This window comes from Geospiza fortis, unplaced genomic scaffold (genome assembly GCF_000277835.1).
Source record: "Geospiza fortis unplaced genomic scaffold, GeoFor_1.0 scaffold173, whole genome shotgun sequence".
Classification (NCBI taxonomy): domain Eukaryota; kingdom Metazoa; phylum Chordata; class Aves; order Passeriformes; family Thraupidae; genus Geospiza; species Geospiza fortis.
In genome coordinates, this window is record NW_005054334.1 from 1464151 (window position 1) to 1492058 (window position 27908).

The window sequence follows — 27908 nt, forward strand, 5'->3', positions numbered from 1 at the left end:
TTCTTGGTTTGCATTGTTTCTAGGATGGCAGTAACTAAGCCTAGTAAACGTGTACATGCATGTGAACCACTATGAAGAAGTTCCAGCAGGCAGTGTGGTTACTTAGATGACTGAATTTATGTAAACACTTAAGTTTATGCAGAATCAGGGTCTTGTATTTTAGAACAGGATGTAACTCATTTTGTATCTTACATATTCAGTGGGAAACAAGCTGTGAGTGCAGGACTGAGGTTCCATATTTAAAGTCCAGAAATTCAAATTCATCCATGGTTCTCACAGTATCCATTGCTCTCTCCACTTGCACATATGTAGTGTTTTGCATTGCTGTTTATGGTAAAAAAATTTATGCTCTGAAGTGTATGTAAACATTACCAACTTATGCTTCCCACAGCTGCTGTAACTCTAAAGTTCTTGGCTTCTGTGCTTTTAAATTAACAGTCATAGCAATATACCAAAGCTGCTTCTTGCACTGAAATTCAATTCTAGGTAATTGTTTTACAGTATATAACCAAAATACTCATATTGATCTCCTGCTCAAATAGCTTACCTTCTTAGAACATTCTGAAATAGCAGTGGCAGGTCACTTACTGCTACTCCTGCACAGCATCTCACCTTCATACCTATCATTTTCTCAAAATCATGGGGCTTTTGTCAACGTTATGGACACCTGCCCTTGTGAAAGGTCCTATTCATAACACCCATGAAGTTTTCAAGTTAAGTCTTGTTGAAATCACTCACAGAAAAAAAATCCAAACAAGACAGATAACATTGTTTTATCCCCTATCCTTTGTAAATCCCTACAGCATTTAAATTAATATCTTTTACCTGTCCCCTCCTCATCATGTAGTAAATTAACTTCTAAGCAAAGTGCTAGATACCTCATCTCAATGGGTAACTTTCTTAAAGTCAGAATTGGCAAAAATGGGGACAAAGAATGAAATTATTTCCTGTTACAGTTAAACAGTAATTGAATAATATTTGCAAGGAAAATTATTTTCTCCTGGAAAATAAGCAATTTTCTCAAATAATAAAAAGTCTTGCATAGGGTTTTCACCAAAATGTAAAATTCTATCCTGAACAGTCACAGTCAGTGAACAACTGTAAGCCTCTTAAAAAGGCCATTTAGAATGGAAACATTTTGTCAATCTCAATTCTTTATAAGAACACTTCAATATTTTCATATGTGTATTTGTACAATATAGATAACTAGAGAATATGGAATACTGCTCTGTTCTGGTGATCTTTATTTAACAAGGAACTCAGTAAGGTGAATTATGCAAAGACCTACAGAATGGCCTAAGTGCTGGAAAACCTATTTCAGATTGAACTGCTGAAGGACAGAAATCTACTCAGATAAACAGAAGTATGGCTAATAGGCAATTTGCTCATATCCTTTAGGGAAATAGTAAAGTTCACTGCAACAAGACTTCCAATTTTAAGAGAATGGTACAGGAACCAGAGATTGATAATTGAATTTCCAAAAATAAAAGACAGAAACATAGTCCAAATTTTGAGCAAAAAAGTAATTAAGCATTGACATAACTCACCAAAAATCACCAATAATTTTCTGTCTCTGAGTAGTTTAAAATCAAGAACAAGTTTTTGTAAAAGGCAATAAAAAAATCCTGTCACTGACGTCATGCAGAAGACTCCAACTGCATCTTTTTACCTAGCACACTAGTAATTTCCTTAATGTCAATGATTTTGGTGAAGGACTAAGCACAATCAGATAAAAAAATGTGGATAAGCTAAAAAATGCGCATCCCAGAGTTCAGTGATAGCCCCTGCCTGGAGAACCATATTTCTGAAATTTCAAAGAGGAATTTGGAAATGCAGGAATCCAAATGTTTAAGATATGTGAACTAATGAAGTCCTACCACACTTCCAGGGTGAAGCCAGCCAAAGTCAAACTTCATTAATCTGCTGCCATATCTCGTGGCACCAAAATCTACAAAATCACACAAAACTTAGACTTGAGTATTACTGGCTGCAACCAAAGTAAAAAAGAAGGAAGTAATATAAATGTTAATGAGATGATGTCTGTTTCACTTTATTTAAAAGCCAGACTAATCCCATAATCCTAACAAACAAAAATATTAGGCTCTCCACAATTACAACATAACAATGTCCAGATGGTCCTGTCTGTGGGGAACAAGAAGAACAAGAGGCTTAACAAGTTAAATTCCAGGGAAAAAATCCAAGTCCCAAGGAAAACTCAGATAGAGCTACTTTTGGAGGTGTTGAAACAGTGACTTCACTGCAGTAAGTAGCAGCAATTGCTTATAAAGGTATTCCAGTTAATTTTTAAAGGGGTGTCAGGTGTATATACTCCAACATTACTCAAGAAAGTTTGTGTAAGGTAGATTGAACATTTTTCAGTTTCCCTTTTTAAATGTGTGGTTTATTTAAGAGCTATGAAAACTATAAATCAGCCATTGAGCTCTCAATGATATCTGCACTAACAAAATAGACAAATAGAGAATTAGAAAGACAGGGAGGAGATTGGAAGGTTCAAAATTTTTCCCTTGTGAAGCCTCACTGTGGTGAATAGTTGGAAGAGCCATTTTAGTCACACTGAGGTAGAGGTACTGTGCAAGGATACACACCTTCAGTTCTTTGGACTGCAGTGCCCCTTTGTGTGAACTCAGCCCATGATGCTCCAACACAGGCTTAAAATGGTGCTTCAGAAAAATTTCAAAAGGGGTCTTGGAGCCAGATGATTCAAGCTAGAAGGGTAGTCCCTCAAGAAAAGCTTTTGGTACTTGACTTAAAAAAATGAAGGAAGCTAATATGCTGACAAGAAAAGATCAGAAATATGTCTACTCAGCACATACCAATGTCATGGAAAACAGTGCATGTCTGGCAGACTAAATTAACTGAATGGGACCTTCTCTCTTATTTAGAAACTTTAGAAAGTCTGTCATTTTTGAACACAATAAGTACTGTGATTTTACATAATATGATAGCTGCACTGCAGACAACTTTAAGACTTGACTTTTGTTAACAGGAACGTAAACTAGGATATCTTCTATCCAGTGGTCCATACTAAATAATCACAGGAAGACAGTGTGCTCAAAAATAAAGGAAGGAATTTGTGCCAGGAACAGCCAAAAGCACTACCTAATACCTATCAGAAAGGACAGGCTGTTTTATTGATTTGAGCATTTATTCTGTGTCAGTACTCAAAAATGAGAAACAAAATGATCATGATGATTTTTGGGCCTGTTGCACTGATGCCAAACACACTAAGTGCACTTAAAGTAATGAAAAAGTTCAACCAGAAGTCAGAAGATAGGAAACTGATTGATAGGAAAATAATTAAAGATAGACAGCCTTTTTTTATAAATATCAATTTGGTAAGACTGATTTTATCTTTACATCTGATTTAAAGTTGGCAACTAAATATTATGCACAGATGTACAAATTACCATTGCAAGGTGTCTGATCAAGTAACATTTTCTTGTTAAAAAGATACAATACCAGGACATTCTACATTAAGAACTAAAACCTGGCTACTTAACCAGACTGCAAGCACCAAGTTTACTGAAGCAGGAATACCTGCTGGGATCTCAAAGTACTCAGTAATATAGTGGTTCCTATTTAATATTTACTGATGTTTTGGAAATACAAAAACCCAACCAAACAAAACAAAAAACCCTAAACACCCCAAAAACTTTACACACAGCACCAAGTTAATAGTGAAAATTATGCTAAAGACAGGGCAGTCCTGCCTACTCAGACAAAATGCAGTTCATTATGTCCAATTGCAAAGGAATATTTCTGAGAACAAACAATGCAGACTATATCTAGAAAATAGAATAATGTATTTTGGAAAATATTGATCATGGAAGGGACTTAAAATCAGCATAGGTAAGAAGATAATTAAAAAGAGTTTTAAGAACTGGGAGCGTAAGTAATTTGGTACTTGGAAGTATAATTGGGGAGTAAAGAGCAGGAAGTGATAAATACAAGTAGTACCTCTTTATGTAGTGGTGATGAGAATGCTATTTCATACCACATGACTTCTGTCACCTGTGTTTTTTAAAGTATGTTGAAAATCTTGAGAGGGTTTAGAAGAGAGCCAGGAAAAAAGTTAAAACTAGAGATAATACCCCACAACTGAAAGAGATCAAACTGTTCAGCTTGCAAGAAGAAAACTGAGAAGTGAGTTGACTGAACTATGTTAGTTCTTCCACATGAAGAAAAGAGACAACTGGGATGTCCTGAATGGCTTTGAGCTCAATTAACTATGACTTCCATCAAAGTTTAGAACTGGTCCTGAGAACTGCACACTGACAGAGTTCATTGAAGCTGCTGCTGCTGACAAGATCAGGCCCCACACTACCTATCCCACCTCTGCACACAAGGTCTAAACAAACATATTCCCTGCTCTTCATCCACAAGGGTCTCTCTTGCCACATTTTACCTGGAAAGCAACCCAACAAAGAGGAAGCAGACATCTCCCAACTCTCTTCCTAAGCAAGCACACAGGAGATTGCCACAAGCACGGGTAGCCAAGTTCCATGAATCCTACCGAGCTGCCCAGAGGCAGCGTGACCATTGGTAGCTGCATATTACAGTGCAGACTGCTGTGGATTATCACAGAATTTCCCAAAAGCTGCTGTGCCCTGGGCCATTCTTCTGAAAACTAATGATTCCTGTGTCTTAGAGTAAGAGAGAAACAGCACTCAGCATGCCCACACTGCAAGCACTAGACAGAGAACAGGAAAATAAGATGCACCTCCTAAGTACTACTTGAGATGTCATAATCCTTCAACAAATCTTCCTTAGAACTTTAAGACAGATAAAAGAAAATAACCCAGAATTCACTTAGATGAAAATCCCATGTACCTGCCTTACATGTACAGCTTAGCTTTTACAGTCTTAATTAATGTGAATGCACATATGAACTGCTACTCAAAGTTTCTTTTCCATAGCAAGAAGATCTTTTTGTTCCTTAGAATGCCAAAGAAAAACTTGAAATTGTTATCTAGTTATAAATTCTGATCTAATAATTCACAACCTAAATGGTAGCTAATGAGGACTTATTTTTAGGAGAACAGATGCAGAGTCACTTTAGAAACAAAACTACAAATTCAATGTCATGATTTTTGTGATTCAGAATGCAGGATATTAAGATATTTGGGATTGACAAGACTGTATGGGCTATTTTTATAGCCAAAGAGACACCATCAGTCAAATTAAATTCTGTTAAATATTTAAAAACTGAGAGTGTTTAAAATATTTAAAGTTTTGAGGAATTATATCAATTCTTTTCTCCTTTTGGCTATTTTTGTGATTTTACTACTACATTTTCTTGTTTTACAGACTAAGAAAAGAGAAGGATTTTCTGTTCACACCACAATAGATATAATCTTTTATTTTGACATTGAAAATAGGTACATAATGAAGCTTTACTATGGGTGAATTTAATTCATTCATGACAGTTATATAGCACCTTGTTGTGCAATTTTTTAACATATCCCCACTTTTTAAAAAACTTAATTAAAATAAAAAACGTTTAAATTGCCAGAGATAACATTTATTAGCTACAGGCTAGGACTCACCAAGAAGCCTGAAGCTTAGTTAAGTATCCATCTTCTTATAATTAATCCGTTTTTTTTTCTTTTTTTTTAAGGAAGAAAAGTATCTACACAATGAAAAGAATGGATAAGACTTAGAGAATAATTGCTCTTGGAGGTTAAAGATTTTCAAATACTCATTAAAGAAATGAATGGAATTAAAAAAAAAAAAGCACCGAGTTTTCTTTTTTGATAAATTTCAAGAAAATTGAGAGGTCCACTTTGATTTATCTGCTAGAATGTATCTTAGTGTCCTCCCTTCCTTGTCTCCAATGAGCTGATAACTCATTCCCTTCCTTAATACTCATTTGAGTTTTATACACATTTGATGGTACAGACTTGGAAATGAACAGCAGACCACATTACATTTTTACAGATAGTGACTTGTGAAAACTTTAATTGCAAATACAGAGATATCAGGCGTCTCTCCCCACAAGCTGCTGTCTCACTACATGTCTGGTTTTGGTTCAACATCTCAAAAAGCCAGAAGAAAGCCATCAGGGAGGGTTCAGAGGGAAGGATGGGCAGCCCATGTCAGGCTCTGCAGTAAAGCAGCTGCATTTCAAACCCCAGTGTGCAGCTGGCAGGAGGAATTCCCACTATAACCAAACCAAGCTAGGAGCACACTATCTCCTGCCATTTCATATACAACGCTGTCATGGTTTGGGAATGGTATTCCCCAATTTAGCTCTTCCACCCACCTCCAATTGGAGGCACAAAAGGCAAAGATCATGGGTTGTGATAAAAACAATTTACTGAAAATGGCAATGAGATAAGAAAACAAACAGTAACAGTAACAAGATTAATTTAAAAAACTAAACAAATTATTCACAGAGAAAAATTCCCCAATAACTGACAACACTAGACGGCTCCCTCCACGTTTTCTCAACCAGGAAGGAAGCCCTTCTCCTGGAGAGTCCCTTTCTCTGCCCCCAGCAATGACACTGAGGTAGTACAGAATAAACTGCTCATGCCATCTCTTGGCTACCACAAAATCTCACCCTCTATTGGCCACAACAAGGAAAAGCACGTTTAGGTTTCCTAAGTGTGTGCGGTATCTCCCCATTTGCAGCTGTGGCATAACACAAGCACAGTTCTGCCATTTAGCAAGCCCAAACTGCTCTTCATTCCTCTGGTAATATGGACTTCTGCTCTAGACTTTTGTCACACAGGCAAATTCAAATTTAGTGGAAATTCAAACAACCCAGGAGTCAAGGAAAGCATTAGAGACAGGGAATAACATTTCTTTCCCTTTCAAACTCTGCTTCCAAAGTAAAATGCACTTCAAACTTTAATGATCTATTTAAACCTTCATTATGTAAAAATATATTCTTTTGTCACTGTAGAAAAATGGACATGACTTTAGGTATGCCACTCATAACAGTCCTTTAAATATCTTCTAAATCAAGTTGCACTTTAGACAGTGAAAGTTCCACTTTGACTACAAAGATATATTAAAATAATATACCATAATTACTAACAGTGGTTGCTCCAATAACAACTAATAAATAATTTGGGAGTTTTGATGATTATTTTGCCCCAAGGTTTTGTGAACTTCTGATAGAGGGAAGTAGGAGAGAAATTGCCCTCTGTGCCTACCAGTGGCAGATACAAACCTTCCCAGGAAGCAAACAGGTGCCAGCTGAGAGACAAGACATAACAGGATGGATCAGTGATGAAGATCACTTGGAAAGGCCTCTGGTCTCCTCCAGTGCTTTTTCAGTCCCTCTGCTGTTAGGGTTCCCTTCTTGCCTCTGCTTTTATCAGGCTGACCATTATCTTTGTAACTTTGGTGATGGATAATGGCAGCTTTGAATGCAGACACATCAGAGATGTTTCCATTAACTAATTCAGACACTGACACCAGTAGGGCTAGATCACTGTACACAGACTCCCAAAATATCCATATTCCACCTTACTTACAGCAGTGGATACTGCATATGTGACAGCAATTCTTCAACTGTACTTTTAAATGCAATGTAGACATACACTGAGTTTTGATATCCTGTCACAATGAATTGCTTTATTTGCATAAAACATCTGAAAATCTCCCTCCTAGCACCCATTTTCCCTTTTATCATAAATGACTGAAAAAGAGACAGCTTCTTCTCCCTGTAAAGGAAAATAATGTATTTTATCTTTTATTTATTCTTAGCTGCAGTGAAATAACACTTAAACCACCTGGCAACTAGCTAAAACTAAGGACAAACATCCTCCACTAATAGTTCAATACAGAATCATAGAATCAGAGAATGATTTGAGCTAGAAGAGACCTTTAAAGGTCATCTAGTCCCATACCCTTGTAGTGGGCTGGGACATCAATCACTAGGTTCAGGTTGCTTCAAAGCCCTATCCAACCTGATCCTGAATGCTTCTGAATATGGGGCATCCACAACTTCTCTGGGCAACCTGTTCCAACAGGAAAAAGATTAAAAGTAAGCAGAGAGAAGCAGGACATAGATTTGTGAAGAAATTTTTAACTACCTGAAAATCTTGTTTTCTTGTTTCTCTTGGCTGGCCATATGATTTCTCATCACATTTTGTTCACTGAAAGCCCTAAATACAAGCATGTAAGTTTGTGCAAATAAGACAGATGCAAAAACTCCACATAGCTGAGTAGTAGGAAAAAAAGAACAGAAAGCTACATTGGTCAGGAGAAGTTTACTCACAAAGGGGATAATTAATGACAAGAAAGTGTCCCAAAACAAAAACATAAAATGCAGTCAGCGGTTTTGGTTTTTTGGGTTTTCTCTAGTTTTGTTTTTTACGTTAAGCATAGCTAAGCAGGTATTTAAAGAGCAGAATATGCAGCATAGGAAAGCATCAGACAAGTTGAACTATGCCCATCTGACTTGCATGAATTCTCAAGTCTGAAATGTCTTCCTTGTATAGAAAGGAAAATCTGAACCATATTGGATCTTATCTGTTTTAACTGGGGGGATGCAACACTCTTTTCTTTTAGTTTCATTTCCAGGCTCCCTGGGTCCTTCAGACAGAACACATTATAACTTTGCTGAACAATGTTGCTTGGTTTTACATCTCAAAAATAACTCCTTTTTTTTATTAGTGAAAATCAATTTAAAAAAAAGAAAGCAAATGATGCTATTTTTTTAAAGAGACAGAACAAAAAGTAATCATGTACATGTGGAGGGAAACTAGCAGTGGTTAAAATTTTCTGGTCACATCATCATTGGTGCTGAACAAGGAACATAAACACTATCAGAGATATACTAGAATAGCAGCCCCTACTCCCACTAGGCAGCACTACAGATATGTCCCCAGGAATCCAGTAATGGAACAGAGAAAATTGAACATGCATGACAGAGAGAGAGTGAAATGAAGCACAAAAAAGAAGTGCCACACAAAAAGGCTTAAAAGGCCCCAAGGTGTGAAACACTGAGGAAGAAGTCAGAGTGTAAGGGATATGTGAACCAGCGCAAGTGCAAGCTGAAAACAGTTACAGGATTGTGGCATTCACATTCCCTGAAAAAATCCCTTCACTCAGGATTTTTCTCCTGGGAAGCTGGGAAGCCTCAGAGAAAAGGAAAACAATTCTTATCTCATTTGCTTCTACTGTGTTTTGCTCCTTTGGAATGTGTTTGGGGATTGTTTACCCATAGGTGATTGTCTCATTGCATTCTGGTGTGAGTTGTTTTGACTCATTGGCCAATCAGTGCCAAGCTGTGTTGAGACCCTGGAAAGAGTCACGAGTTTTCATTATTATCTTTTTAGCATTCAGTAAGTATCCTTTCTGTATTCTTTAGTATAGTATAGTATTCTTTAATATAATATAGTATTATAAAGTAATAAATTCGCCTTCTGAGAACATGGAGTCAGATTCATCATTCCTGCCTTCGTTGGGGTATTCCCTGCAAATACAATACAGAATTTTGAGTAAGCAAGGCTGAAAGTGATACAGAGCAAGCAAGCACAAATGTGAAAGGGGAAACAGCGGTGCAGGTGAGCATGCAAGTGAGCAACAGAGCACAGCAGTGACAGGCTGTATGCAGTAAGAAATGGTGAAAGTAGGAAAACTGAAAACAGTTCCAATTAATTTCTTTTTTGTTGCTGCTTTTATCCTTATCATCGATCAGAAAACAGAGTTTTACATGAAAACACTCCAGACAACCCTGTGAGAAAGAAACAAAAGTCACAGTGATCACTAAGAATTGTCAATAAACAAGGCACAGGGAAATTGCTTTCAATTGTGTCCAGTAAGCTGAGGTAGTCAGAATGACCATTCAGTGTGTTCTTTGGAAAAGAGCAGAGCGGAAGAAAGGGCAACAAGTAACTTCAAAAAAGCAACTGAGCACTTAATTCTCCCTTCTCTGATGAACTGTTCTTGTCACAGTCTACTATGAAGCCAAACATATGTACAGAATCACAATAAAGCCTTCAGCAAGGAATTAGGAGCAGAGAAATTAGGGACTACAGACACCAGGTACAACTATCTGTAAGGCATGACTAAATAAGAGGTCTACCACTGTATTGGGTTTGCATTAAAAGGTTTTGGTAGTGGGGTGACTCATGAGCCTTTTGTTATGTTTTCTTTCCCCTGTTCAGCTGAGGAGGAGAGTGAGAGTGACTTCAGTGGGCACCTGGCAGTCAGTGAAGGTTAACCCACCAAAACAACACAGCTGCAGTTACATAGAAGTATGAAATCGAGAAATATTTCCCCATTCAAAAGAATCCAAGTTTCAAAAGAAACTTTAAAGAAACAAAGGTATTCCAGTACTTGTCTGGATAACAACAGTTATGGTGGTCAAATTACTCTGCTTTTTCTGGTAACAGTCTTGATGCACCACCTCTTTCTTTCCCTCTTTATCACACAGACTACAGGATACCTTTTTTAAACTGGTACTATTTCTAAGAGTTTCAAGAAAATTCCCACCTATGTAAGATGTCAAGTAGAAAAAAGAGGAAGCTATTTCATTTCATGGGGTTAATGGCAGAGAAACTGCTTGTTATGGTTTTTTGAAGACAGTCTCAAGTTCATTAGATTTTAAGAGTATTAAAGCCAAGAGGCTGGATGACTTCCCCATGGGCACTCAAACTCTCAAAAAAGAGTTATTTCATTTAACCTTTTGACAGTCATATTTATTTTATACAACAGATGTAATTTGTCATTTTCACAAAAAACTGTAATAAAAGATTTCCATGAATTCATTTATATCTTGAAGGTTACTAAAGGTCTACATGGAGAACAAATAACTCATTAGTGCTTATCTAGTCTCAAATTTGGATTTCATGAACCAGGTTTCACCAACATCAAGCTTTCTCAAAAACTACATACAGAATACATTATAAATAATATGTAGCATAGCAGGTTGCTAATGATTTCCTCTGGGGTTATGAAGGTTTCATTCTCCTCCCCATCTGTCTTCCTCTCACATATTCTCTGTCCTATCTCCAGCTGCTCTTTCTGTGGCAGTTTGGGTTTTTTCCCCTTCTTAATTTTTAATTCTGTTATTCCAGAGGTGCTCCCACTGTGGCTGATGGGCTTGGCCTTGGCCAGGGGCAGGTTCTTCCTGGAGCTGGCTGGCACAGGCTCTGTTGTAAGGGGAGCTTCTCAGTGAAGTCACTCACCCCTCTAACTCCCCACACTACCAAAACCTGATTCCACACACACACTCCCCAAATAAACCCTGAACCACCCACTTCGAAAGAAATCCATTTTCTCACACAAGTGCACCCAAGAGCTTTGAGTAGTTCGTGTTACACAGTGAGACTGTCACTCAAAAAAAGCATTCCTAAAGCTTAACAGCATTCATTTTTCTCCATCAACACTTCTTTGCCTAAAAAGGCTGGTGAGACTAATTAGTTCCCAACACTCCACTATTGTTAACAATAATATTACCTAGCCTATAGAGAGTTTTTCATCAGTAGATCAAAAAGTGCTTAGGAAATAAGCCAAGTGTCATTACCTCATCAAGTAATAACCACTAAATAATCAGCTCTGCTACTGCTTTAATCCTTAAAAATGGTGTTTTAAAATCATGAAGAACCAAAACATAATCTCCAAACAATACACCTTCTTGGCAAAGGAGATTATTTATTTCCTGTTCAGTGGAACCCAAGAGAGCTCCATGAAGCAAATAGTGAATATATTTGCAAAGCTACCACATAGGATTAGAAGGGACCTTTGCAGTTATTGAGCTCAGGCCCGGTTGTCCCAGGCTGAAATATCATATAAGCCCTTTCTTAAACAGCTTGAGTAGTTTTGCATTAAAACTAGTGAGAGTTATTTTTCATTAATACCACAGAGAGACTGTGTCAGAAACACACTGATCTGATGAACAGATATTTTCTTCCTATTTGCATTCCTAAATGCATTATTGATCTGATAAAACACATTTGTCTTGGTATTAACAGTATCTGCTCGTGTGAAAAGCTCTGCCCTGTCTTGTGTATTTAGAAAGTTCTCAATCTGGTAAAGGAAAGGAAAAAACAATTAAGTCTCCCATCCTAATATCTAGCAAAGCCTTTCAAGTTGTGCCTGTGGCTATTCACATATATACATCACCAACTATCTCCCAGTACCAAATCCAACTTTAGTAGAAATATTTATTCAGTCCAAGATTCAGTTCCAGAGCAGTGATGGTCACCTAAGAATCCACTATAGTGTATAAAGACTATTCTTTTCCAAGGTGCCTTACACTACACTTACCAACACTGATTTTAATTTGCCACTGTTCTGCTCTGTTCTAAAAAAAAATCTGTGGTGGAGATTCCATGACTCCTGTTCACAATCTATCAGGACACAGAACTCTCTTCTGTTTAGAGCTACTTCTCCTCTTGTCAAACTCTACCTAAATCTCCCATTGCTACAATTTCAGGCTGTAACTTGCCATGTTCTGATCAAATCCACTTTTGTATGCAATGAAAAGTCTAGTCAGCTTGCAGCATTGAATACAAATGTGCAGTCCTTGTCTTCCTGAGAATTTCACTATTTATCAACCTTTCTCTCTTTAAACAGCTAGAGAAGAGGACTGACCTTCTACCATATGCTTTAGGACTGTACTAAGAGAACCTTCTCAACAAACATCCTCAGAAATAATAATTCAAACAGCCTGCATTACTGCTTATGTGAAGTTCTGATCTGTTTTACCCTACCCTTGCTATCCGAATAAACAAAGATCTTCGCACTTACTTTTTTTCTCCCATACCCATAAGCTGGCATTGCCATCAATTTGGTAACAACATTCTGCTGTTTCCTTTAGACACAAATAATCCATAGTATTAAATAGGAATGTGGTTTTTCCCATAGTCTGGAATCTCAAAGCCATTATTTCATTGAACAGGACATCCTGAAACAATATTGACTCTCTCAGTTCCGTCTCTTTTTTCCTTTTCTTCTGTTTCAGTATCCAGAAATGTACTTTGTCTTTTATACGAATAGAAAATAATTAACCAAAACTTTAGTGTTATAGTTACTTCTTCCTTTTTTTTTGTAGTACACTGGAACTGTTCATTAGAGTACACAGGCAGAATATGAACTCCTTATCAAGTTGCAGTCGTTGTCTTTTCATTATTCTTCCTATTATTTTTAACCACATAACCATCAGTAGCCTTACTGGAGGGTTGATGATGTATAGCCTCTGCTCTTGAGTTAGACTAATAATAGAAAGTACTAGGAGGTCTAAAGAGACTTGAATTAGCCTTAAATAGTCCTTCTGCCATCAGCTACCACCAAAAATGCCTCAGGATCACTTTTCTCTTTTTTTTAATATATTGCTCATCTAATGTTGTATTTGCTCTTGAGAGGGCCAAATAAGCTGGTTATCCATATTCCTTGTAACATCAAATTCTCTCTTAACAATTCTTGATGATTTCCTACAGTTCTAAAACACTGATTCAGTTAAATCTATAAACACTTGATGACTACCAAATATTAATCACCAATTTGCAATTTTGACTGGTAGCTTTTATGTTCCGAATAGGTTTCACATTGAAAAAATTCCTGTAATTTCAAAAGATACAAACCTAATGAATAATTTGGAATGTACACATTTTCACGGTGCTGAATCTTTTCACACATACATGATGCTCAAATACAAGAATAGTGCGCAGCCCAGCGAGGCTGCTTTTAGTGATACTGCAAATGGTGCTTTCAGAACAGAACTCCATGTCTTCCTGACTCCTCAAGATAATATCTTCTCTTTTCCATATGAATCCACTTTTTTACTTCATCCCACTGCTTGCAATGCATGCATATCTTGTCCTAGATTATTACTAAAAAAAGCCAGCTTGCAAGTACTCCATTCAGCTTGGAGTTTATGACAAGTGACAGTAACACCTGAGAACTGTTCCTTCCTCACTCTCATTCATTAGCTCCTCCATTCCTAATTAAGGTCTCGCTTTCTCAGTTTTCACCATACCATTAGAACTTCTTTTCTGTGAGATCCACTAAAAACAGGTTCCAACTCTCAACAATTCTGTTTGCGATTCCTACTCTCACTTGCTGCAAATATGATTCTTCCAACAAGCACCACATGAAATTAACACAGATAATTTTTCCACCAGTGGAAGTCTTCCATCACTTGTCTGCCTCTAAACAGATACTATTTCACCACAGCTCCTAGATCAAGCACCTTATTTTAGTGCAATCAAATAGTAATTACCAGAAAAACAATCCCTGTCCAGAAATGGCTCAGATTATTCCATTCTTACATGCAGTCAAACAATGTGCCAGGACCTTAGCAGAGTATCTCTAAACAAGATTCAAATAATATAAGGTCTTGCTATTCGTTGTAATGTGCTGATGGATGTGTAAGGTAAACATGTATTAGCTATTAAATATGTAAGTCTATTTAAATAGGCAAATGTTTTTCCAAACAATTTGTTTGCAAGGGCAATACCTTGCCCTTAATAACACAATTAAAGAAATTACAAGTCTCATCCTCCTCTACACATCAGATGTGTTCACAGATTGCCGTATGGCGCCAATATTTTTTTTCCCACAAAATTACCATTATGCTTTGCTTCAGGTTGACAATACCATTCTAGATCTGCCTCCCCTGAATGAACCTGCAAATTAAATTATCAGGCCAATTGAAGAAAAACAGTACTATTTGTTGGAGATTTGTTGGTGGAAAGGGTTCTGTCCTTTCTTTAGTGGTAGCAACTGTAATGTGTAATATTATTTTTTTCTAAGCTAGTATCTAGACTTACTGGCCTATTGTGGCTGTAGTCTCCAAGACGAAACAGTGGCTACTAAGAGCAAAAAACTTCTTTTTAAAAGACCATTTCTAATACAGCTCAGCAAGTTTCTGTGACTTGAAAACTTAAGAGGCCTGCTGAAGTTCCAAGGTTCATTGCAAGTGACCAATGTAGACAGAGGCCTTTTAGGAAGCTAAAATAGTGCAGCTACACAAGAGTCTTCCTGGCAAGATAGAATAAATCAATCCCTCCAGTACAGAAAAGTACCAGGCTGGGAAGCCAGATTTTCTAAGAGATTTTAAAAGGCAATGAGAGATTCTGGATTAAAGATCTCAGGTGCTCAGCCTGAGCCTCTTCAAGTTTGAAGGCACCTGTTTTTCAAACAGGAGAAACACTGACTCAAAACCAGGCAGCCAGAGCCAGCAATGCAAGAATGGCAGCATCCACAATTATGACCTGCTTAAAATGCTAATTGAATGATTTCACATCATGTGCTGTTCAAATTAATCTGCAACCTCACTGTCCAATCAACAAATCCACATGTCCACACATCCACAACCTCATACATGAAGTCTATCTGAAGACCATAGAAAATACTAACCATTTTTCTTTTGTGCTCTGTGTGTTGCTTTATCTTAGTCTGATCTGCCCTTTTCCAACTTAGAAAACAGTAATCTCCTGCTGCTCCGAATGGAGACCCTCTCCTAAAACCTCTTAGAAGCTGATAAAACTCCAGAAATAGGGGAGTGCACATTATCATCTATCAATACTTCACTGTCTGGTTGTAGTTAACAGGTGACAGGAGTAGCATCATCTCAGAGAAGATTTTTATTAAGTTTAGGGCTTCTCTGTAAGGTAAGTTTGTGCCAGTCTGAGACGTGCCACTTTGAACAGCAAAAATGTTCAATGTCAACTAGTCTACTACCCCACATGAGTGCTTTTATTAGTACAGATGTCATTTTAGAAGCTGTTTTATGAAGTTTTCAATGTAGATTCTTTCTTGTCATTCCCTGATTCAGTGTGCTCCACGTCATCCATACTACACCACAAATCTAACCACACTTCTCAGGCACAAATAAATCAATGCACATAAACGGGAGCTGAGGACAAGGAGGATATAGAATTTTTCAAGGGGAGCAGATAGTCACATACCAAAACAACAATTCCCATGGTTTTCAGTTTCTTGATTTAACCCATCTTCCTCCTGAATACAGTAAAAACCTTGAGTCTCTTAAGTAGCTTTGTTCAAAAAATAACTTTTTTCTCTCCATCTCCTCACAGTGGTCTTCAATTAAAGCCTAAAATGATGAAATTCTCTGAGATTGACAGAGGAAATAAAAGGGGAGAAACCACTGAAATGCATCTTCAGAAGCAGGTTATTAAATGTCCCACAGACATTGGTGCGAGTGGCAGCCACCAGAGCTTAGTGGAAAAAAGGGAGCAGAAAATTAAACTTCTCATTGGGCCTGATGATGATTGATATCTCTTCTCTGGTGAGCTGAAACTGCTTAATCTTTCTATTAATATCATCACTGAGGTACCCGTATGGCAGTTGAAAGGGAGCATATGCAAACGGTTAAAACTGGGGAGAGGAAATAAAGGCCACAAATAACAACAGGGGGATGTTCTGCTCTTAAGCCTCTTAAAAGCAACAAACTCAGTGTGAAGCAGAGAATCACCATCAGCAACTCTAAAGTCAGGTTACTATGAGGCAGCTCATGGGCAAACAAAGTCATGCAATTTAAAGCACATAAATAGTAGGTTTCGATCGTTTGGTTAAATGACTGCATTTGCATTCTATGGGAAAGATCACTTAATTCATCACATCTCCACTCAAGTGTACATGAAAAAGCAACTAATGCCTTCACCCAACTCAAATAAGTCAGATAATTGTTATTTTCAAACTTACTTACCTCTGTGTATATTGGCAAAGCTTTGAACAAAGTTAGCTGGAGTTCCCTGGAAACCAGCAATTATGTGTAGCTGTGCAGATGGATTTGTGAAGTTGGTTCCTATAAGAATATTATAGAAAATGTAACCTCACTGTTGAGATTTTTACCTTAAACCCTTGGGTTTGTAACGCACTGAAGCAAGAGGTGAAATAGCTAAATCCATTATAGTTAATACTGCTAGAAAACATTCTGTGTGTATTACATTTCAGACCAAAAGAATCCTTTGTTAAAGTCAGTGTGGATCCCTTGAGATACACATTATAACAGTTTGATTAGTAGAGAATAAAAAGCAGACTTTTATAGCATTCATTCATCCGAAAACATTATTCCTGCTAAAGTTAACAAGCAAAATCACAGAGCTGGGTTAAATGAAATCCAATGACAGGCAGGAAATATAGTGATGGTGAAATATTAAAGTGGTGATATGATTCCAATACAATTCTAGAATGTTGAATGCCTTAACATTGGGAAAGAGATGGATGAGAAATCTTCCATGTTTTAATGCTCTAAAGGTAAACTGTAAACACCACAGTGATTTTATGTTTTATTTGGAAAATTGAGAATACAATACTGATAGATTTTAAGTTTATAAGCTTTGATCCCATGAATAATTGGTTGCCAAATTAGTGCTGAAATACATCTTTCTTCTTAAATTTAATAACCATGCTTAACCTGCAATTGAAACTGTGATTTGATTCTTTCTGAAGGGTTATTTTTCACAACTGAAAAAGTACACTAACCTGGAGCCCAAAACAAATTTTATTTTGCTTGGGAAATTAGTTTTTCTGGACTGAGATGGCAACTGATCATCCTGATAACTAGCTTCTACTAGCCATGGGAAGATTAGCAATTATCCTATGAATTTATCTCTTTTTTTAAACAGCTATTAAGTTGTGAGAGCTGTAGCACTGTAGCACTCTCATCTATAGTCCTCAAGGTGATATTTTTGTAGCACACTTTATGTACTGCTATATCTTATAATCATGATTAGTCACTTTACATGAAACTGAAACTGTTAAAATGACCCTTTTCTGGTTTTTTCCCTATCAGCTGCTTCTTGTCTTTCACATCTTACCTTGAAGCCAGAAATATCTGGACACAGATTAAAGCATGTATTTTTTAACAAGACAGAATAATTTATTCAGAGAAGTGCTAGAATCCTCCACCAGCTTTAAAATCCGTTTCAGAAATCTGGCTAGAAGAGCAGCTCTGGTGTATCTAAAACACATGGGTCAGATGCAGGAATTACCAGCCAGCATTATTCTATCAATTCTACAACATAATACAGCCTGTGCTATGCAAAATGTGAGAGACATTGACTGTTAACAGTCACTACGATGGTAAAAATCTACAAATCTTCAATCAGTAACTGTTCTGTGTAATTTTGAGCGCAATCTACAAATTTGTCTGTCGGGTCCATTTTGAAACAAATTAAACAAAGACTGTTGCAACTAGCCCAGGAGAGATGCAATGACACATAAATAAGGAAAGGTGAAAATAAAAGTAGGAAAAATTGTAGGGAAGAGTATTTTTTTTTTTCACTCTACTTAATCACATAAGAAACTGATAATTTTCACACTTCTTTACTCCAGCAATTCCCCCAAGTGCTTTTCAACATATAAGAATAATACTATCTTATTAGCTATGGCTTTATTTCAGCTCCAGAAATAATATATATATTACAGAAATGGTATGCAACATTCTTTGATTTTAAACTACATTATGACAACTCCAATTCTGTGTTTATGAGCCAAATGAAGATCCTAGTGCAGCACCAACAGCTATAACTGCACTGGGTTTAAACTGCTTAGGGAAGAACAATAATCACTTGGAAGAAGTAGGGGCCCAGGCTTCAGTGGCCAGACAAGAGTCCACAAGCTGCCCAGGCTTCTCCTGCTGCACCTCTACCCCTGACAGGGCCTGTGCTTGCTCAACAGCAGCCAACACAAGCAGGGCTGACTGTGCTAGAATCACACTTTCAGTTCATTCTGTAGATACATGTTTTTGGTTTACCAATCAGGACCCTGGGTGTGTTACTAACTTCAAGCTTGTAAGCTACAGTCCAGGTGTCTAAAAGCTTTTATTGGTGGTGGTGATTTTACTGGCCATTTCAGAAGTTCAGTAAGCACTATGCAAAGAGCAAACCACACTCCTCTTCTCTATAATAGGTATAGACATTATTACAAGTTCATCGGAAAAAGTATCTCATTGTGAAACACTTCATTTATACAGTAAAATATTTTAACTGGGTCTATAATTATTTTTTAAAGTAAATATATACCAAGCAAGCACAGTCTCCTTTGTATTGTGAATTTAATTTAGGAAAATGTGACGATTCTATAATTTGCTTTTTGTAATTTTAACTTCACTACTTTCAGCTCTCCCCCCCAATTCCTCATCTCTGCAAACTCTGACATTCAGCAATTTGAAAGACAAACAGAATTATAAAATTAAAAAAAAAAAAGGTTTAAAAGCTGGTCAGTCATACCACAGGTTACAAAGAATTATTGTTCACAGGATGGCTCAAATAGCTTGGACAGGGTTAACCTGGAAGAGAATCTCAGGCTAAAAACATATCAGTCTCCAGGTTACCAACTTTTCCTTTTTCTGTTGGTATACACAAAACTGAGTGAACCAGGATGACTGCTGTCAGGCTATATTTTTGAAGTTAGTTGTGCATGTCACTCAGTAGTCCAAGGATATCTAGACAGATTAAAAAAAAGTCTCTTTCAAGTCTAGAAACAAGAATTGCAAAGCAACACAAGAGAAGTAAAACTTCAAGGGAAGGAAAAAATTAATCAGCTGAACAATTCAATGGCTGTCATGTCCGAAAAACGTCTGGAAAGGGTACAGAAGGTTTAAATAAAAGAAATGTGTTGAAGATACTGGTATTGTTAAGCTAAGCATACCTAAAACAGATCCACCCAAAAACAGGGTATCAACCTTCCCACTTAGTTGCTTTTAAACCATTCCAGAGCATAATCTGCAGAACATAAGAATGACCATACACAATGTATGAAGTAATTATTTGAATATTTTTTTAACCAGACTCCTCCTCGTTCTCGTATTATATATGTTTAAATAAATATTCAAAATATTAGTTTCAAAAGTACTGGAAGGCACTTCAGATACTATTTGCTGTCTAACAAGACAGATTTTGATTTCAAACTTTTTCCTGATCTGAAAAACACCTCACAAATTTTAAATACAAAAAAATTCAGAAAAATTGAACAGCCCAGATTAATTGTTCTGAGAACCAAAAACAAAATTTTCATTTCAATCTTTTGAAGCATCTTTTTCAGATTTTTTTTCATCTTATGCTTATACATTTGTTGACCTCCTTGCCTGTTTGCCCCCAAAGCTCATTGATTAATTTCAAATTACTTTGTTAGAGGGAAAGAAGTCAGAGGTAACGAAGCTTCTACAGTTGCCAGGAACACAGAGAGAGAGAGAGATGCCAAACATTTTACCATTGAGAAATACACTGCAGCAGGAGCTCAGGATTTATTTAGACACCAAGAGATCCATACGGGAGCTAGATCATATAAATTGTAGGAAAAGGAACTTCAACATCAATCAGCTGCATGGTATCAATCACAGTAAGTCAGGCTACATTAGTTCCAGCACACAAAGGAGTTATGGTGTACTTAAAATTGCACACTCTTTTTCAGAAAGTCAAGTGTTGCTTCTTGGGGTTTGTTTTTCTGTTTATTTTTAACAAGACATTTAAGCTCACCTTGCTTTTCTGGTTTTATACTAAAAAACATGTTTTGATGACGAAGTGAGTAACTATCCATCTTTGAAACAGAGAAGGAATGATCAGGAAATAGCAGTCCTACTTTTAAGTCTTCCACACAGCCCTAACAGAATTTGGGCATCCAGATATCCCTTCTTCTTGGGAGAAATTTTCTCCCTTTTGTGTAATGCAACTTTTATAGATGGCATTTTTCCCAAAAGTTTGTTCAAAGAAGGAGAAAGACCAAGATGAAACAAAACCCTTGAGAAATCCCACAGATTATATTCACGTAGCTGCTGTTCCAAAGAAGCTGGCCCCTCATGCCTGTCAAAGAATTCCTTTTCATTCTGACCTTTATGTTTCTGCCAGAAATGACAAATTAAGAGCTGTCGAGGAAAAGAAAGCCAAGAGAAAACTGGTGTTTAGAAGCAAAGAAACATTCCATCCAACCATGAGATTGTACAGAGAACAAAGAAGGTAAGCCCACAGCTTACTTTGCTTTTCTGAAAGCATGTACTTAAAAATATGAGCATCAAAAGAAAACGTGTGCCCTCTCTACTGGAATTCCAAAATGAAATGCAGGCTTGCTTTCCCCTGGCACAGCACACTGACAGAAGAAGTGGCCATTGCAAGATTCAAGGCTTCTCCTGAGATGACAGGGTATTGGTTTAAGAATGTGAACTCCTGGCAAGCTGAAAAAAACCCAGCATTGACTTCAACATTCAACTTCAGCATTCCAGTGGGAATGGACATTACTAGCTAAGGATAAAATTGTATTGCAGAATTCTAAGTTTAATCAAAAAAAGGCTGAGAAGAAAAAAAAAGTCCATGTTCCTCACTAACTCCCCCATTTGACCTCCAAAATCTTCTCATGGCCATGGTGTATTTTGGCTGATACTCCTGGTGCAAGGCCATTCTTGTTTTGGTACAGAAACTACTTCAAATTTCCTGTCACTGCTCACAAGAAGGCTATTTATTTATAAAATGGGGCGTCAAATTCTTTCAATATTCACTTAATTTTATTTTCTTAGTGATGGACATATAAGGCTTCTCAAGTCAGTAAAAAAAACCGATAGGATCACTGACTCCTCAGTTAAAGATGATGAGCAGAGAACAAGCTCTCCAGCTTTCTCAGCATGGACCTTCTGGTCCTTTATCAGCATTCTGGATAGCCAAATCACCAGGGTTTCATAGAAGGACAAGTTTTCCAGGAGCAACAAAACTTCTCATAAGCCTGAGGTCTTTGCTATCATAATTGATGTTACTCTGGTAGGATCCCCAAACATATTTAAGAAAGTATAGTGACTGCAGTAGAGACAGAGGTGCTTAAGGGGTAATTCTCTATCACCTGGAATAAATGTAACAAGAGAGGAGTAAGCCAGCACTATTTACTCCAGAATGGAAAGGAAGGGGTGGCTTTTTGACTAAGGAGAGCCAATATTCACTAAACCCACCTCCTGTACAGCTGTTCAGGCACTCATCACAGTAGCACCCTTACTTACACGCAGAGGCACCCTTTCAGGACTTCTCCTCTCAGAACTTTGTTAAAAAGACAGGATCAATACAAAAGTGGAAGCTTCTGTTTTAAATGGACATTGGATTAAGTTACAGATAAAATTCAGGCCAACTGAAGGAAACAGTAAAAAAAGCAATTGTATGTTTTGTGTCTTTTTGATTACATTGTCTGTGAGGGAATTATTTTCTGATGTTTGTTCATCAGTTGCAAGTGTCTGATAGACTTTTTAGTAATTACTAATTTGTTTGCCTCTTTCTATGAGCCACTCAATGCAAGCATTAAAAGTTTGGGCAGTTTTCATCATGCACACAGATCACATGATAAACTTTTGGCACTTAAATGAAAAAAGCTGAACCCCCAGAACCAGTTTTTTGATTCAAGTATTCACAAATATGATTTCAAAATCTACTTCCCATGAATATTAAAATTGGATATTCATTGTTCCCATAGACAGTCTTCTCAATTAACATATTCACTAGGATATTTACGGAAACATACACAAAAAGAGTGTGAACAGCATTAAAGTGAATCCATTTAAATACAAAGATGAATATTTGCAGCCTTTCTTCAATTTATTTTATTGTATTTTATGAGGTGTTTGCCCAATTCTGGCTTCAATCATGTCTCTACAGATGACTTTGACTGAAACGAATTGTCAGGGAATGATAGTTGCCCAACACTGGAGTGAAAAGAGGACAACCAAGGAAAGCAAGTCCCAGGAAAGAAGGCAGGCTCTATTTTTTAAAATGCTACCTGAGCAGTTAAAAGAAACCAAAGTCAACTATTTCTTTACAGAGTCCCTACAGGATCTCACACAACTTTCAATTTTTCATCTTAAGGTTACATTATTGGCTCTGTTTCCTGGGAAATACATTCTACACAGGAGCCCTACACACATACTTTAGGATTTCAGCCTCAAGTGGATCCACCACACAGGGACTGGTAACACAAGTGTATTTCCATCCTATTGAAACAGAGGTGACTGTAAATCTGCTGAGGTCACACAGCCACAGTGAACTCTTTTTCCTTTTTTTTTTTTTTTTTTTTTTTTTTTTTTTTAAGGAATCAGGAATCCAGAAAGCATGGTCAAATTACAGTTCCAAATCTCCATTTTACATGACCTTCATGGTAAGGGGGAGAGAAAACTGCTTCATATGGCTTGGAAAATTAAGCTATTTACAGAGCTACCACTAGTTAGTGAAACTGCTATTTTCTTTCTAATGAAAATTCATCATGTATTATTTGATTATTTTCCCTTCCCTGTTTTAAATGCACTCCACCCTTCCTACTCTATTACTTCGTCTTTTGAATAAATTCTCAGAATGTTGGAACAATCAGCTTTTTTATTCAAAGGAACAGATAACTGAAATTATGCTGTTCTTGTGCATTATTAAAAACAACAGTAACCAGGTATATTCAAAAGCCACAGAATATTCAATATCATCTTTAATATTCTTCTCCATAACCTTAATAGACATTTATCCATGATTAATGAGGTTTTTAGTAGTTACTGCTGTCACAGCTTGGGTAACACCACCTCCAATGAATATCCTAAAGGAAGGGTCTTACCGCAAGTGTCAAGTGACAACTGTGAAATAGCAGGCTGCCATGTACTTTCTGACAAGAGAAAATCCAAATTAAAACAAAACTGTCTTAAGGAATTTGAAACAATTCAAAAAGCAGGACATAGGAACAGATTGCAGTAAGGCATATTTTATATCACAGATTGACTAACAAGGCTTTTAAAGGGTTTCTAATGTGATCCCACTCCCATGCTATGGCAAATGAACAACTTAAGTTCTTAGATATAAACATGTGGATGAGTAATGTAATTCCTAATTACATCAAGATCTTATGAGGCAGAAACAGCACTACAGATTTCATATCAGAGATTTTAGTCTAGAGCCCTGAAACATACAAACAAAGAAAAAAATGCAGAAGAACAAAAAAATCCCCACAAAATATTTTGCCATTGTAACTCAGCTAGGTCAATCTTTTTACTTAGTGAATTAAAGCCCACAGTGACTTTAATACTGTGTTTAGGTATCTTCAAACAGAAACATTCCCAGGCCTGGCATGGCAATTGGATTCACCAAGGGTAAATCATGCTTGACCAACCTGACTGCTTGCTGTGATGAAATGACTATGAACACATGACCAGTTGATTCAGTCTCCCCTGAACTTGAGCACAGTATTCCTGTATCCAAGCTGGGATTTTACCCTGTATATGGGTGGACTACTAGATGTGTGAAAAACTATCCAGAATGCTGGGCTCAAAGAGAGGGGGCACTCATTTATGGTGTGTCTGCAAGTCCACGTATTCTCTGTCTTTGGATGTTTTCAAGATGCTGTTGAATACAGGCCTAAAAAATCTTGCTTGATTCCAAAACCCACACTGATTTGAGCAGGAGTTTAAATTAAAGAACTCTTGAGGTCCCTCCCACACTGAATAATTAAATGAATCTATGATGATACCAGGTATTGATGATTTCTTTAATTTGGTGGAGAAAAGTCTAACAAGAACCACTTGCTCAAAACTATAACCAGATGTACTGAAAAGAAAATTTCTAGCGCTGTGATTAACAAAAGAAACAAGTGCCAGGAGGCAGAGAGGATTCTACATTTGTGATGCTTTCAAATCAAGGCATAATGCTGTTGTGAGGCATTTTCTACTCAGTTAGAGAATCACAGAATGATGCAATTGTTTATGATGGAAAAGGCCTTTAAGATCATTGAGTCCATCCATCAGCCCAGCACTGCCATGTCCACCACTAAACCATGTTCCTAAGTACCACATATACACATATTTTAAACATCTCCAGGGGTGGTCACCCAAACACTTTCCTGGGTAGCCTGTTCCAATGTTTGTCAACCCTTTCCATGAAGAAATTTTTCCCAATATCCAATCTAAACCTCCTGTGGTGCAACTTGAGGCCATTCCCTCTTGTTCTACTGCTTGTCACTTGGGAGAAGAAAGCCACCCCCACCTCACTACAACCTCCACAGAGAGCTCAAACATGAGTAAATTGTGGGAACCACTATGGAGAAAAAAAAAGCAAGACGTCATGTAGAATAACAAAATGGCATTAACTTTTTGTCTTAATACCTACACATTAAGGAAAATGCAAGCTGTTATTTGGCTAAATAAATAACCAATCTTAGTTTTTTAACCAAGAAACATTAAATAATCCTCATCCAAAATTAAGAAAAAAGAAAACAGATACAGAAAAATAACTGATAGTTACTAACTGTACATAATTTCCAGTCCTTTTCCAGTGCAAGGCTTTGTAATAGGTAATGGGCTTTGTTCCCTGGCTTGCATTTAAGATTAATTCACAGTGAGAGCTTTAAGTCACTTCAAATACCCTGTAGCAGCAAATTTCAAGATTTGTATTGAGTTCTCTGTAAAAACAAAGGATTCTACTCACAGAGGAATTTAAAACACCGTGGCATTATCAATTGTGGACACAATTAAAATAGTCATTACGACAAAGCAGCATAATATTCTTCCAAAAGCAAGAAGGTGAGGCCTGCATTTGCTCAGCTTTTAAAAATCAAACAAAATCAGTACTGTTCTGCCTTCCAGATCATTATTTTTAAGTATGCAGCTAGCACCCCTCGTATTTCCAATTTAACATGAATCCCACAAGTGTTTCGTTCTAGAATGAGCTCATGGAGTTACTGCACATTAAGGTAGAATTTTAAGTACTTTAATACATTTGCATAAACAAATATTTGTACTTGGAATACAACTAATTCAGAGTCCTATGCAACACACAGAGAAAATCTTTACATGCTCTTATTGTGATTTAACATGGAAACCTCTTTTGTTTCCAAACACAGCACAGATTTGTCAGCCAAGGATACATGAAAGAAGTTTGACATTTTAAACAATGCCTTTTTAAAATTATCAGACAGAACAGTTTTTACAAGGTTGGAACACCTTTCCTCATGCTAATGCAACTAGAAAGGCTGAACGACTTTTTTTTCCTCTTGCCAAAATAACAGACCTATTGTCCAATATAAAATGCTTCACCTCCACAATAAATAAAACAAACAAATTTTAAAAAGGTACAAAGTAGCAAAGAGCAGGAGAGCCAGAATCCTTGACCCTCCCCTAACTGAAGTATCACTGCTGAACGTCTGTAAGGCCAGGAAAAAAACTTCATCAGACAGGTAATTTAAAAGACAAAGTAGTGATTATTCCCTGCCTCGTTATAAAAAGTGCTCATTACATAGCTGCAAGTCAATGTACCTATAAACTGGAGGATTTCCGTCTAAAAAAAGAAGGGGACAGAAAGATATTCCAACTAAAACAATCCACTGACAGTCAGGTGGATGTGGATCCAAACTACTTTTATGTAAAGAAACCTTATATAGATATGCATTGATTTTCTGTGTTCAGCATATCTGAAAGGAAATGTTAAAAATCTTACAGGGCATAGGATAGACCACCTTTTAAAAATTAGAAAATACAGAGAAAAGATTAGTAGACCGGGCAGGGGGGGAGCTGTTGCACATTTTCAAAGTTCAAAGATGAGTGGAAAACCAAGTAATTGCGGCCAGTAATTAACTGAGCATCCTCAGTAGTGAGAATATGGTAAGGAAGGCCCTTTGTTGAAATCTGCACCTTGGGAACTATTTCATATGCAAGCCAAACGAGATTTATTTAAATAAAACCAATGATGACTGATCTACATTTGTCTTCCCAGCTACAAATCATCCAATACCCCACCACCCTCCCCTTAGCCATCACTCCTCTCCTACCTTCAAAACTCCCAGCAAACAGATAAATCCACGTAATGGCTGGGACAAAAAGGATGGTCAGAGAGGCAGCCAGGAATTTCCGTCGCCCTCTGCAGATTCCCAGCATTCTCTCAGGAGTGCAGAATCCCAACCCAAGGCTGTTCCTATGTCGGAAGCAAATAGTCCACAGCCTCCCACATATTACTCCCTGAAAAGGAAAGGAAAAAATATTTCAACAGCTTATCACTCTACAGAAAGTTATAGACTATGCCAGTGTTCCAAAAGAGTTAAAAAACAGGGCTAAAAAAGGGCTGCTGCAATTGTAAGGTGGTACCCATTTCAAAATTATCCACAACTACTTAATAATAAAGCAAGTTTTAGAAGTCAAATTAAGACAGTAAGTCAATAAAGCACATCATATCACTTAAATACACTTAATATCAATTTACACTTAATATCAATAAAGCACATCATATCACTTAAATACACAGTAAGCTCCATCTTACCAAGAGATGTCAGCTTTATTTACATTTTGTCCTCATTTTACTTTACAGGAACTCTGAGATCTTTGATGCCCATGTGTGCTGGGGTCCCACGGCAGATAAGAGAAAGCCACCCACATTCCTTCACCTGCTCTCAAAGAGCAGAAGTCACACCACTGAATCAGTGATGCACTGCAATTGGTCATGAACTCAAGAGAGTGAACCAAAAAAGGAAAGCTGAAGTTTGGGGGTAGAGAGATGTTACTGAAATTACCCACTTTGCACACCAAAAAGCAGTGCTGATGAGCTGCTGTGTAAAAAAGGAGAAGAGAAAGTACAAAATGGGACAGGAAATATTCATATCCACACAGGATATATCAGGAGCTTTAGACTGTATGTCATGAGAAAAATTGATTCCACTGAAAAACGCAGTTTTTATCAGGAAAAAAAACCATTCTGATCCTAATTTGAAATAATTGTTCTGCATTTCAGAGGGATCAAGAAAAAAAGATATGATGATTTTTATTCACAGGAAAACAAATATTCCCACACCAGTGCAAGCATGCAGAGCATGAAAATAATGTTTCATGTTGATAGCAGTTTTTTTTGAAAGGGAAGGAAAGGCTAGTAGCAGACAAGTTAGAAAAGGAAAGAGAAGTATTCAGTCAATGCAAATCTACTTCAGGTTTTGTGTGAAAGGGCTTAGGTTTTTCAATTCTAAGAACAGAAGTAGTC

The 27908-nt window shown here is 37.1% G+C and overlaps 1 protein-coding gene across 3 annotated transcripts in view; it reads right to left on the minus strand.

Annotated features, from left to right (window-relative positions):
- The window catches only part of LARGE1 (LARGE xylosyl- and glucuronyltransferase 1), a 266843-nt gene that overhangs the window by 160870 nt on the left and 78065 nt on the right, over positions 1-27908 (minus strand). For all 3 annotated transcript variants that reach the window (XR_004081817.1, XM_005421801.2, XM_031057702.1), the window contains one exon: positions 26713-26899. Coding sequence is in view for 2 of the 3 variants with exons in the window: in XM_005421801.2 (XP_005421858.1) it covers positions 26713-26818 (106 nt within the window). In the remaining variant the exon portion in view is untranslated. The remainder of the gene's footprint in view (positions 1-26712; positions 26900-27908) is intronic.